At 33.6% G+C, this 13,914-nt stretch overlaps 1 protein-coding gene across 2 annotated transcripts; it reads left to right on the top strand.

Annotated features, from left to right (window-relative positions):
* Positions 1–1,928: 1,928 nt before the first annotated feature.
* Positions 1,929–12,128, top strand: LOC139100574 (dopaminechrome tautomerase-like). 2 transcript variants are annotated; one of them, XM_070653222.1, is made up of 7 exons: positions 1,929–2,118; positions 9,845–10,044; positions 10,120–10,454; positions 10,520–10,645; positions 10,814–11,075; positions 11,142–11,350; positions 11,856–12,128. In XM_070653222.1, exons 2-7 carry the CDS (start codon positions 9,846–9,848, stop codon positions 12,006–12,008), a joined length of 1,284 nt encoding a protein of 427 aa, XP_070509323.1. In that variant the 5' UTR covers positions 1,929–2,118; position 9,845; the 3' UTR covers positions 12,009–12,128. The 2 variants fall into 2 exon arrangements, with proteins under 2 accessions (XP_070509323.1, XP_070509314.1); XM_070653213.1 differs by having other exon boundaries at positions 1,930–2,118; positions 10,111–10,454.
* Positions 12,129–13,914: the final 1,786 nt, after the last annotated feature.

Genomic DNA, 13,914 nt, shown 5'->3' with positions numbered 1-13,914 from the left:
GGCTGACCTTACTGAATGTTATGTGACAAAAAAAGTAATAATGCATTAGGGGTTGTTCAGTTATTACGTTCAGGCTGCCTTATTCCTGGACGGGTGAATCCGTTAAATTCTGATTCCGAAGATTCCATTGTTCATTTTTGACAAAAGATCGTCATCCTGTACCATAACAAGCGGATGATCCCCTAAAGAATCTCAAGATTTTTTTTATTGATTTAATTATTGGATGTTTTTGAACATCATGCATGATTTGGGATTTCAGACATATAATTTTTTGGGAATTTTTGTTAACGACTTGTTTATTGTGATAATTAGATTATGAGGCATAATTAAGATAATTTTTTTTCTCCGGAATATCCAAGTCGTGATATTTGTCGGATTGTTGATCAGATAATCAGAAACGGTAACTACGTATTATATGTATATGAAGATGTTCTCGGAGAGAATGGATGGAATTAGGTCAGCAGACGAAAAAAGAAGAACTTTAGCCTTGGATGGACTATAAGGTGCAGTCGAGAACTTTTGGATTGTATCTAAAATCCAGAAACTATGGTTCTTGTTCGAATCAATGTAAAAATAGACATAATGCCAGTGTCTAGCCAATGTAAAGGGAGCTTAGATGTGAAAATTGTACCAAATCGATAGAACTTTGTACTTTCAACTCTATTGTAGGGATTGGCACTCAATTGATTTTCAATTGCCAGAAAGATGAGCAAATATTCCGAAAAATCTGAAATTACTCTAGTGTCAAGTATTAAGTATGAATAAATTTTATGATACAGGATATGATGATATAATAGATATTCAATTAATGTAGAGTTCCGTCCAGTGTGTAGGTTCCATTCAGGGTGTAGAGTTCCATCCAATGTGTTGTAGATTACTGTAGGTCAGTACTTAAAGGTTCGCATCAATAGAAGTTAGGAGATGCCAATCTGCGGTTTTATGGCGATTTTATGGCTAAAAATCCCTCTATATTTTTACAAAAACAACTGAAACCTAAACAGTACACTGACCCCATAAGTCGTCAATCAAGAATATTGCTCCAAGATCTTCAAAAGCTTCCGACAACTTTACGACTTTTCTAATTATACAGTTGATTGATTCTCCTTTGAGTCATGAACATTCAAGTATTATATTTCATTAGCAAGATCAAACAATAATACCATAAGTATATTATTTTTAAAAAATGTATTATACCAACAAGATGATGATAATCTCGGGAATAATCCTCAACAATCCACAAACGGAGAAAAAAAACTTAAAATTGATTGTTTTATTGTCGTCATCAAACAATAATTATCAGCCTTGCAAATTACAATGTCTGAACTTCACATGACGATTTTTAGTTCTGAATGAAAAGAAGCTCCAACGATAAACACACACGCATTCCTTTTAATTGTATGTTATTACTATACTGGCGACAGAACCTCTCGATTTTTAAAATATGAGAAAAAAACTCGTTTGTTGTGAGAATGGAAGCACATATTGAGTCTTATCGTATTGTGCCGCTGCCATGCATATATAATAAAATAATTTTAAAAGTCCTCGTGTTATTGATTGAGGGACTTAAGCGCATTTTTGGTTAAGTAGTAAGCCGACCAAGCCGAATAAGCCGAGCTAACCGTGAAAGCCGAGCAAGCCGAGCTAGCCGTGAAAGCCGAGCAAGTCGAGCAAGCCGAGAAAGTCGAGCAAGCCGAGAAAACAGAGCAAGCCGAGCAAGCCGAACAAGCCGAACAAGCCAAGCAAGCCGAACAAGTCGAGCAAGTCAAACAAGCCGAACAAGCCGAGCAAGCCAGCCAGTCAAAGTGAAGTTATAAGCTTCGTGTTATTCAAAAATGCGCTAAACTGAATAGAATGAGAAAAAAAGAGAAGAAAAGAAAAAGGTGTCAATTTATAATTGAAATTCTCCCAAGTGTATGCCTGATGATACTCGAAGCGACAGTCGATGATTTGCCGCTGTCGGTGCGGTCAGAATTTTATTTTTTTATATATTTTCGCTCAGTTCGCCTTAGCGCCTTAATTGAAATTTAACTTCTGGGAGGCAAAAATCTGTTTTAAAAATAAAAAAGCTCAGCCTGAGAAGTTCTGGAAACGAAGAAGTAGCTGAACAATATATTCAGAGTAAGTAGGCAGATTTGGAAGGGAAAAAAAGGTTCACTTTATGAATAAATTAATATTAATTGTCTATTCCTTTTTTTTGGTGATGCCACTGTAAAGCACTTGACAATTAATAATTTTCCATCGCCCTTCCTTCTTAGCAGTTACACAAAATTTTTATATTTCGTGCTCTCGCGCTTAAAAGAGAACTGAAAAAAAGGTTCTCGGTAAATGATGATGAGAATTAATTAAATATTTTCTTTTCTCAAAAATTAATAGCACTTGAATAAATCAGTGAACTGCTTCAAAATGACCCCACTTATACAGTAAGGCGAAGTACTTATTGCGAATTTAACTTTTTTTCAGTCGAAGATGTTGCAAAAAAAGTTTTGTGCTTAATTTTTGGAATAAAAAGTGCTGGTTATTTAAATAAATTATGTGGATCGAATTTAGATTAGTTGGGGTTATTTAGAGGTAGTTATTTAAGTGATTGCGGACAGATGAACTTGATGTTTTGGTACCATTTGGTCAGTGACGTTTAAAAGTTCAGTTATCTGAACATCACAGTATAAGATGTGTTAAATTGAAGAATAAGTGTGCTAAAAAAATTGACATGTTTATTGCAAAGCTTGAAGTCGACTTGAACTCAATATGCAGTCAAGTTGACATTTCCATATAAAACTCAACTGCAGTTTACTGATAATTAAATTTGCTTGCTGAACTCTCGCATTAGGCACCAAAAATATTTGCATTTAGACCAGTTGATCGCAGTGCTTTTATTCTCCATATATCGGTCGGCTTTGATCTTTTGGTGAGAGATACTATAAGCAATACTATAAACAGAACATACCGTAATCTGCATCCAGGTGATATTTTGGCATTTTATCTAATATATGGCAAATTAATGTCCGGGTTGCATCTAATTATAAAAAGATTGTGTCCATTCAACTTTCATAAAATATCGGGACATTTTTTATGTATGGTACGAAAAGTGTCGTTATGGTATATTTTTAGTGCTGATATTTTATAAATCCTAGCAGGCTTTAATGGTGCAGAAAGAACACTTTATTATTTACTTCCTTGGCTGGGGCTCACGATGGCCCATTTCCACACGTAGAGAAAGACCACTACGGCACCTAAAAGCGGTGTCTATGCCTGTTTGGCATAGAATATCTTTTGCCAATTACCAATAACTTGACAATACCGAATGCTCTATAAGGAGCCTTTCTTTAAGAGTATTTTAGAACCAAGAGGGGCGGTTGGTGTGTTTGCAGTGCATTTTGATTTTTTTATTGATCCCGAAAATTTAGGGCGGTGTTTTGGGATTTTTTCCACGAAATCACTAGAAAATTGAATAATTTCTTCCATAAAAGGGGGCAGGTTTGGTCCTTAACACCAATTACGCCCCTGAAAGTCAAAAATATTTGAATTTAATTATAATATTTTTACCTACATGCTTTACAAAGAACAAAGTCATTCACCTTTTAATCAACAAAACAACAAAATTAGCAAAACACAATAGTTGATGATAAGAGTAAACATCAAATTCACACCAAATTATCAATTTGAATATACGTATGCAAATTATATGTTTTTAATTTGAAAATTGTGAATATCACTCCAATGAATTGATAGTTGAAAGTGTTTCCCATTTTACTCAAAGAACCGGGATTTTTATTTTTCGTGACAAAATATTTCATAAGAATTGAAGATAAACAATATGCTTGACAAACTTAATATAGTCATTGTGAATCAGTTTTGCATATAAACGTGATTTTGTGTTATGCAAAAAAAAACAATAACAAGTCGCGATCTACCACAAAATGACCTTGAAGTCTCTGCAGTGTCTAATATTTTAATTAAATATTGTGATTTATTCCATTTTAAATTTTGAGTCAGTGGTGGACAACCTGTGTGCTTTTGTAGCTTTCTTTGGACATGTTGGGTTCGAAGATAGCAAGTTGTAAGCCTGCTATCCCTAGCTTGTTTGTGGGGCTGCCACCCTTCAAGCGAGGGTTTGAGATAGATTTTAATCTACTCTTTTAAGTATATATCCCGGCACAGCTTCGGTCGCAAGCGGTGAGTTTGGTGGTAACAGGGGATACCACGTGAAGGTACACACTTGACATTTGGACAGCTTCGGAGTCAGACTTTGACTTCCCCAATTCCTCGGACAACCTGTGTGCTGAATAGCATAGTAAAGTGCTTGAGTAACTTGTTTGCATACGTCTTAGGCGACTGCCTTTGCTACAGTTGCCTACAATTTTCTTGAGTCGAATTGTGTCGTTGGACATTAAAGGTTGTCCACCCCTGATTTTAGGGATTTCAATTAATTTCACCACAAAAACAATCATCAAAGTTCCCTTTTTGTAATTTATATCCAATGTGTCCATACATGCTCCTAAATTACTGCACATTACACCAAAGATTTATGATTTTTTTCCTATCCAAATCTTCAGCATGCTTTCATCATTAACTTGACATTGTTATCACTTCATTAGCCAGTTGTTGAGCAATTAAAGTGAACCTTCAAACTAATTGATACATTCAAAGTTCCATTAACAGGATCTTTTGGATTATATTTTGCAGTAATTATGTTGAATGAAAATTTGTCTGCGCTATTTGATATATGAGGTTTTATGGGTTCCCTTTTTTGTGCTATTCATGCAGGGAATTTGGTAATTATGGAGGGGAGGGACGATATTAAGTTAATCAATGGGAATTTTGCTCTTTTTATTGACGTTGGAATTTTTATGGGATATTGTTTGGAGAGTAAACACGAATAAATTAAGAAGATTGAGAATGACTAGGAATTTTGAAAATATTTGAAGAAGCTTAAATGTGGTAAAAGAATTTAAACATTTAGAATACTTTAAAAAAGATAAAAATTAAAGAAATTTTAAATTTTTGAAAAATTTGAACTTTTTAATTTTCTTAAAATTTGAAATTTTCAACTCTTAAAATTTTAATTTTTCAATTTTCTCAAATTTAAAATTTTTTAAATTTCTCAAAATTTGAATCTTTCAATTTTCTCAAAAATTAAAAAAGGTTTTAAATTTTTAAAGTTTTATCTCTCATAAAATTGAAAAAATCTCTCAAAATTCCGTTTTATAAAGGATTAATTTTGTATTTGTACTTTAGATTAATAAATAATTTAAAATTAATGATTCGAAAAAATACAACGAAAAAAATACTATAATTATGTTTACAAAAGTATATTTATTTTTCATTCATTAATATTTATTAATCAGCAATCAATAAAATTCTCATTTATTATGTCAACACAAAAGGTCTGGTCTGGTGAATTGTGACAAAAAATATAAATAAAATTTTCATTGTGTGAAAAGGTTTGGAAAATTAAGGAACATTATTTTCTAATTTTCATTCATTTTCCATTATGAAAAAAAAAGGATTAGAAAATTTCTATAAATAAAAAACTTAATTAACAGATCCATTTATGGATGGAAAAGTTTTTCAACATTCTTAAAAATTCATGTGTCGAAGGAAATTCCTCGACTAGAAAAACTGGGTGAAATTTTCCTCATCTTTTATTTACTTTAAATTTTCCTCATTTGACTAATTTAATATGCATGCACATATCCTGAACACAAGTATTTAGCACAAATTTAATTAGCTTAAGACGATGAGATGCTTTTCCGTCTCAAATATTTGAATTTAAAAGAAAAATTCTTAATTAAATGGAAATAAGAAGTAAAAAGTTATAATTCCTTAATATGCTTCCGTGCATAAAATTCTATTTGAATTTGGAAGCATAAATGGAAGATTGTAATTAAATTTAGCTTTTAATTAGCATTTAGTTTATCTATTGTGCGACTTTTAAACTTTTATTGTAAGTAATTCGATTGGATCTCTCTCAATTTTCCTCAGTCTATCACTCTCGTCTCACTCTCGAACATTTCGAAATTCAAAATTCGAAAATCGAAATTCGAAATTCGAAAATCGAAAATCGAAATTCGAAAATCGAAAATCGAAATTCGAAAATCGAAATTCGAAATTCGAAAATCGGGAAAGCATAAATGTGTATGAAGTTGACCATACAATCAACATGGGATTAATAATTCCTCTACACATCCCATGTGAGTCGAGTGAGTCGAGGTGGCTCGGTGGCGGAATGGTTTAGTACTTCGGTACATAATTATTGCAACACCGATCTAGCGATCATGGGTTCGAGACTCGGCATGGGAAATTTTTCACATGTCCTTTTTCGAATCATATGTAGTGGAAACGCGGCTCACAGCCTCCCTTTGAAGGCTACAGGCAGTAATGTCATCAAAGAAGTGGTTCGGATTCCACTATAAACTGTAGGTCTAGGTTTGAGCGAGAGATCTGGCGAATCCTCCTCGTTAAACTCCCAGTAGCCATGAAACGCATATAAACGCGCAGCTATGGACCTTAAGGTCTGCAAAGCTAATGTTTATTTTTTTTTTTTTTTTTCTATGCATCCCATACAATTCCCACAATAATTTGTTAAGAAGGAAAAGGTCAACTCCCGAATCATTTAACTTTTTCCATTAAATTCCCGGAGGTGGGATGTTAAAAGTGATAATTATAATCCTCTAAAGATGGCAAAAATTTTAAAATGTCTCATAAAAGTTTGACATTAAAAAGGTTGTAAAATAATTTCTGAAGTTGAAAACTTTTCAGTTAATAAACAAAAAATTCTACGTAATAATGACAAAAATATTTACATTAAGTGACGTCGTCTATGGAACTAGCTCTTTTTCGCGGAATATTCGCGTTGAAAAGCACGAACTTTTCATCTTTTTGCCGTAAAAGTCATCATTTTACTTTTATTATGGAAGTGATTAATGAAGTCAACTTTGAAAGGGTATGTTGAGGAAGCTTTCGTGAGGAATTACGTAATTATTCATAAATGCCTTTTATACTTCCGGGAAAAATGATGTTCATTTGAGTTGAGATATTTCCATTAAATAAGGTTTTATTTATTATTAAAATTATTCCAACACTTCTTGGAATTAAAAGGTTATTTTGCTGTAAATATTCAAAAGGATCGGATTGAATCAAGTTGTTTCCCGCATTTTAATTCAAATTGCATTTACCTTTACCATTTTCAACTTATTCAGCACAAAATAGTAACAAAACACCACAATAAGTCTTCATAAATTTACAATTTTCACGTTAAATTAAAAATGTAAATGTAACATATTACAGCATAAACATGATCATAAATTCATAAAGAATTATGAATTTTTAAATTTATAATCATGATTTTTACCAACATAGAGCTTAATAGAACTTAATTATCCATAAATCTATGTTTAATGGGGATTGAAATGTGTTGTATAGGGGGATGACTTGTGATTCTGAGGGGCTGTTCACTTGTTGTGTCACTTGCTTAATCCAGAGCAGCACCATGTAGCCTCAAAGTTACTGCTTAGTTGCTACCAGGGTTGCTGCTTTGACGGCAAGTTGTGAGGGACTATGCGATAAATTTCTAATACACAATTTCAATTTGACACTCTACTGAGTCGTAATAACCTTCAGAAATGCCAAAGTGTCGAGAAAAATTTGGCGAGTCACTAAATTCACACTGGTCGTGTACTTTACTGTGTCTCGCTTAAAATATTACTTCAAAAACACTACTTTATTGAGTAAAATATCAATAACTGGATGAAAAAGCTTTTGAATTTGTAAACTTGATAAAATTGAACACGAAGCTCTTAGTATGTGTTTAAGGATGGCTGCTTGCTATGCCAAAACACCCTTTAATAACCAGAGACTCGTTTGACTCTGCCCCACTATGTGGCTTGTATTGATGACTTTCATCGCGAGAAGATCAGGTTGGCATAAGCTGAATTAAGCTAGGAGCGGCTAAAGCCACATGTATAAAACTTTTATCACCTTAAGAATTGGGAGACCATGGATCACAGTTGATCTGTATGGTCATCGAAGTAAGTAAATAAGAACACAAAGATGTTGATAGGAACGCAATTGTTCATAAAAGGAAGCTGTTAATTGAGACAATATTGCATTTGCTATTGAAATTAACACATTGTGGCCATTAAAAGAGTCAGCTTCAACTGAATGAGGCCATGCATCACTATCGATCTTTAAAACCAGGAAAGTAAATGAGCTACACATCAAAACTAAAGAATTTCAAACTAACTGACAACTTTCTGAACATGATATATCCCGAAAAATCCTATGCTACACAACTTGCGTCCTTGGCACTTCCATAAACAACATCAACACGTAAAGAACAAACATCCTCGATTATTTATTCACAAACTTCCTCCCACGACATTACAGCATTCCATAATTCACGTAAAACTGTAAATTAGATTCTATAAAAGTTCATAAACCTCGTCATAAAAGTGAGAAAACTTAATGAATCATGAAATGACTTAATGAAACAGGTGACAAAAATACCAATACGTACTAAAAAGTATGCCATAAAATGGAAAATAACTTCTGCAATATTCTATCTACTTTGCTAACAATGTGAAAGAAAAGAAATAAAAGTTTACGGAGGTGAAGCTTAAAAATTCTTTTTTTTATAGTTAGATGTGGAAAAATTGAATGGAAAAACTTAAAATAAATGAAAAACATTTAACGTGGAAATTTTTTATGAGGAATTTTACTTTCTTGGGGTAACCACCCGCAGGGCATGAGGAAGGAAGGAAATTTTAATGAGTTTTTTAGGAATAAATTCACTTTTTTTTGTCTTGAATATTAAAGATCTTAAATGAAGATTAAATTAACAAGTTTTAAGTATTGTGAAAAAAATTAATTGAAAATGAGATGAATGAATGAAGGTTGGCATGGAAATTGTTTTGAGTTTTTGACTTAATGTTCATCAACAAGAGCATAGGATATTGAATTGAATTTTAGAATTGTCTAGGGCTAGTGTCAATTGCACTGAAATGGGACTAGAATTGCTGGGAATATTTAGGGCGGCCATCTGCTGCATTTTTGCCCGGACGTTGCTGTATTTTTCACCCTTGTTGCTGTGTCCCGATAAAGCCTTAAAATGTCCCGCTTTTTCCAAAAGTGTCCCAAACTTTTGCGAAAAAACCTCTGGCCACTCTAGGAATATTAGACAATTTAGAAAAATACACAGCAGTGGTTGGCATCCTGTATAGCAGCAGTTAAGTAGTGTTTAGAGTATTAACCGACATCTAGCCAATCCTAAAGACTCGGGCTTCGATCCCAGAGAGTGTTTAGTCCAGTGATGGGCAATCTGTGTGCCGCGGTACACTAGTGTGTAGCCAAAAATGCTATTAACTACTGATCTAGATTGATTAATGTCCTTTTTCGGTGTTCTAGCCATCCCAATTCAGTTTGTGTGATTTATGACACTCAAATTGTGGTTGGATACATATATTGCATAGATAAACCATAGGTCGTAGTATAATGCTCTTACTTAGAGTATAACCATGCAATGAATGTTCCCTGTCGAAGTGGACCGCGCTGAATTGAGTGCAAGGGGCATATCAGATTAAAGGAGATTTAAAAGTCAATTCCCTTCATCAAATTTTGGACACATTTCTTTAATTCCAGGTAAAAATTCTGGTAATTTTTAGTTTCTTGTCAAACAATTCAACACTCTCCCTTATGCCATACGGTAAGGCCATACGGCCATACTCTCTTAAGGTAGACACTGCTAAGAAGGAAGGGCTAAGAAGAAAAGCATTGAAAATCAGAATTATTTAATACAATTAGATCCTTACTTCTTTATAAAAACTTTAATCAAATTCAAACATTCCAGCATGTATCTGAAAATTCCCCTCACCCTCTCCATCCTATTAATCCTTACATCCAACACAGAAGCAAATGTCCAAATCTTCAAACAATGGCAACAAATGGACTATTATTTTCCATCACCAGCCATTCGACAACAAGCAATAAATAGTGGAAATTATGTACCAGAAAATATTATACCAATTGACGTTTCTGTTGACTATCGAGGTATGACATGCTGAATATTTTTTTAATGCTCTACAAATGACTTGCACGAAAACCTTTCTTTTGAAGGTAATTTAGACACAACGAGAGTATTTATAACAATGCCAAGATTCACGACAGGTGTACCAGCCTCATTGGGCTACACGAAATCATCGTCGACATATTCAATCATACCATATCCTAGCTATGACTGGCATTCATCGCATGGTAAAAACTGTGAAGGAATAACATCCGTTTTTCGTGTGGCTTATGATGGCTGTAATCAAATGTGGGTTCTAGATACAGGAAAAATTGGCGACATCCAATATTGTCAACCACAATTGCTAATTTTTAACTTGATCACAGACAAGCTTGTTAAGAGATACCGTTTCAATAGGAACATGTATGTGGATACCAGCTTGTTCGTCACGCCTGTAAGCATCAATATTTTTAATGATTTTTGATGAATTTTAAGTAATTTTTGTTCATATTTCAATAGATCCTTGACGTTGCCGATCCAGGACGATGTACAAAAGTTAAAGCTTATATTGCTGATGTTACTGGCTTTGGTCTCGTTGTTTATGACTTAGAATATAACAAGGCATGGAGAATAAATAACAAGCTTGTAAGTTTAATCTAAATAAGAGCTTTGACCTCCTTTTCATTAAGTTCCTATCACACATAATGCACATTCCTTTCATCCAAACCTCAAACCACACCCCTAAATGCACCTGACATGCTTTATCAACATTGATTGATTAATACATTGAACATATTTTTCAATTATGTATAGCTCTATCCATATCCAAACTATGGAAAATTTACAATTGCTGGTGAATCTTTTGATTTGATGGATGGACTACTTGCAATGACCATCACAAAAGCACCATTACGACAAGACACGGAACGTTCACTTTTATTTCATGCACTTGCATCAGCAACGGAAAATTCTGTTCCACTTAGGATTATAAACAATGCAACAATATGGGAAAATGATGCAAATGCAATGCCAGATGAATTCAAAGTGATTGGTACGAGAGGAATACAAACAGGCGGTATGTTCATTTTGTTAAATATGCAAATTCTTTTCATCTTTATTATACTTGATATTCAATTTACAGCACAAGCGATGGATAAAAATGGAAATTTATTTTTTGTTTTGTTAAATCCACTTGCGATTGTTTGTTGGGACTCATCGACATCATATAAAACCGACAATATTAAAATTCTCTATAGGAATGATGAAACCTTGCAATTTGCGAGTGGAATGAAAGTTGTTACGAATTTGAGTGGTGAGGAGGAGTTGTGGCTGGTTACGAATCGATTGCAGGTGAGGTTTTGGGATTTTTGGGGTTGCTGAAGATGAGAGTTGCTACTTTTTAACGCTCTAAATAGTCTGTTTTGGACAGAGAGTGGCACATGACGTGACTCTGGCTCCGAGCCGGATTTAACTGATTCTGTTCCGACTCTAGAGTCACTCTGACTTTGAGACACTATTTTCCGACTTTTAGCCTTAATAGAAAATGAGCATATTCACGAGTATACTCAAATAATACAGTTGAGCATGCTCAATTTTCTGAGTATACTCATAAGTTTAATCATTCCGGCATCGTGTCGGCTGATTTCGATCCAATTTTAACGCTAAAATGCAATTTACCGCATTGTACTGCTCGGTTTAGAGAGTTTGTTGAAGTCGTGACTTCAGAAATCCAAAATTAAGTGTGTCCCAATTTGAAAAGTTTCAGAATCATTACTTTAAATATTTCAACCAATTAATACCTTCATGCTACATTTTAAAATTAATCCTTTCGACAATTTTAATCTCTTAATTACAGAAATACATGTCCGGATCAACAAATCTATCAGAAACGAACTTCAGAATCCTTGTTGCAAGTATCAGATCTCTCCTGAACTTCAAGGACAAATGCAATGGATCATCGCTAAGGAATGATCAAACTATAGTATTTCCAGATCGAAATAGCATATAGAGTGGCCAGTAGATTAGATTAATTAACAGTTCTTGACAAATTAAGTGACAAAATTCGTGAATGATGCATTTAAAGAATATTAACAAAAAAGTTGAATAAATATTGATTTTTAAAAATAAATTAAGACTAAAGCAGGCAAAGAGATTGTTTTTTGGTGCCATAGTGGTATTTATGTACCATGAAGTCATGCAATTTGCCTGTTAGGATGAGATTTCTCTTTAGATAATTTCAGCAGGATTCCTATGGGACCGTTCACTTATTATGGAACGTGAAAAAGAATTTTTGAGCCTACCTCCCTTCTCAATAGCGTTTCGTTATAACCTGAAATGTACTCGACGTAAAATAGGCCTAAAATCCGCTCTGAGGGAAGCGTGACTCTACCCCAGAAGTGGGCAACCTTTCATTTTCATGACAGACATTGTTGGAAAGCCTTGATCGGAACTGAATACGACATTCTGTTCATGACATTTCAGTTCATGATATACAGTTTATGGCACACAGATTGCCCATCACTGCTCTAGCTTAAGGCCTGATTCGATGAAATTCAGCCTCAGACCAGATTCAAGTCATTCTGAATCCGGATTTTTTAAGCATTTCTACTCCGTGTGCCTTCCAGGAAGTGCTATCTATAGAATCACGTTACCATAATTCAGTCAATCATCTACGAACAAACCAAATTTCCTCATTTCTAATCTCCTATTTGCACCAAAAGTGTCATATAGTCAATAATCTATTATTATATCACGCTCACACGATCACCATTACGTAAAGTGATAAACGTAATTTTTTGTTTAAATATTTTATATTCAGAAAATAATATAAGATGCTAATATGACACAAAATAGAATACATCATGAATAATTGAGTGTGCAAATAAGTGGCTTTCTCTCTGTTGTATGATATCCTTGTTAGTCACACTCATGCATTGGAAGCTTTTCTATGTAAATAATTTGAAAAAAATTTTCATTTCTACGTAATTGCATGTTCAGCATTTATTTGTAAATATTTCATTTGAGTGCAATCAGTTGTGTAATTTAATGGGTGTAGCTATATTTGATGCTCAATTTGTTGATGTTGAATTTTGTATTGATATTATGAGTGTCAATGATTTTTGCAATTTTTGATGAAACTTGAGATAAAATGACGATTTTTGATGTGGGAAATTGGGGCCATTTTAAAGGTGTAATTAGGAATAATTGACAAAATTTTGGTGCCACTTAGATTTTAAGTTGATTTTTTTAAGGGATTGAGAGGTAATTAGCAATTTGTAGCTTATAATGAGCAGCTTCGGACATTATTATTGGATAATTTTGATACTTGGAAGAGATAATGCAATGGTAATGCCAACATAGACAAGTCCAATATTTGCTTCAGAACTTGAAGTTGGCACAGTTCAAGTCAACTTGACTTAGCACACTTGAATCCACTTGAATCCACTTGAATCAATTAAAATCAATTTGATTCAACATAATTCATGTTAACTTGAATTAACACGATCAAAGTCAACTTGAATCAGCACAGTTTAAGTTAACTTAATCCTCAACAGTTTTAGTAAACTTGACTCAACACAGTTTAAATCATTTTGACTCAATACAATTTAAGTCAACTTGACTAAATGCAGTTCAAGTCAACTTGAATGATTATAGTTCAAGTCAACTTTACTCAACCCAATCCAATTCGGGCGATCCTTTTGTGCCGTTCGAGAAAAAGTCGATTATGAATCAATTTCGACCAATGGGTCACTCAAATTAGTCATAATTAAACCTGATTTGATCTAATATTAATCCAACGATCCCTAATGGCTCATTCAACCTTTTTATCTCATCTCAAATGACCAAAAAGAACCATCAACTTATCCACATCCTAATAAAAAAAAGTTTCTTATCTCAACAACAGAATCACCTTA

The sequence above is a fragment of the Chironomus tepperi genome, unplaced genomic scaffold (genome assembly GCF_022539635.2).
Source record: "Chironomus tepperi strain 1889 unplaced genomic scaffold, CSIRO-AGI_Ctep_v1 contig_8, whole genome shotgun sequence".
NCBI lineage: Eukaryota > Metazoa > Arthropoda > Insecta > Diptera > Chironomidae > Chironomus > Chironomus tepperi.
This window is presented reverse-complemented; position numbering and strand designations above follow the sequence as displayed.

What these genes read in the sequence shown, in the direction of transcription:
- LOC139100574 (XM_070653213.1), top strand. Translation starts at nt 9,846, where the DNA reads ATGTATCTGAAAATTCCCCTCACCCTCTCCATCCTATTAATCCTTACA. An exon ending in GGAGAATAAATAACAAGCTT is followed by an intron (nt 10,646 to 10,813) that starts GTAAGTTTAATC and finishes AATTATGTATAG; the next exon opens with CTCTATCCATATCCAAACTA. An exon ending in GAGAGGAATACAAACAGGCG is followed by an intron (nt 11,076 to 11,141) that starts GTATGTTCATTT and finishes TTCAATTTACAG; the next exon opens with CACAAGCGATGGATAAAAAT.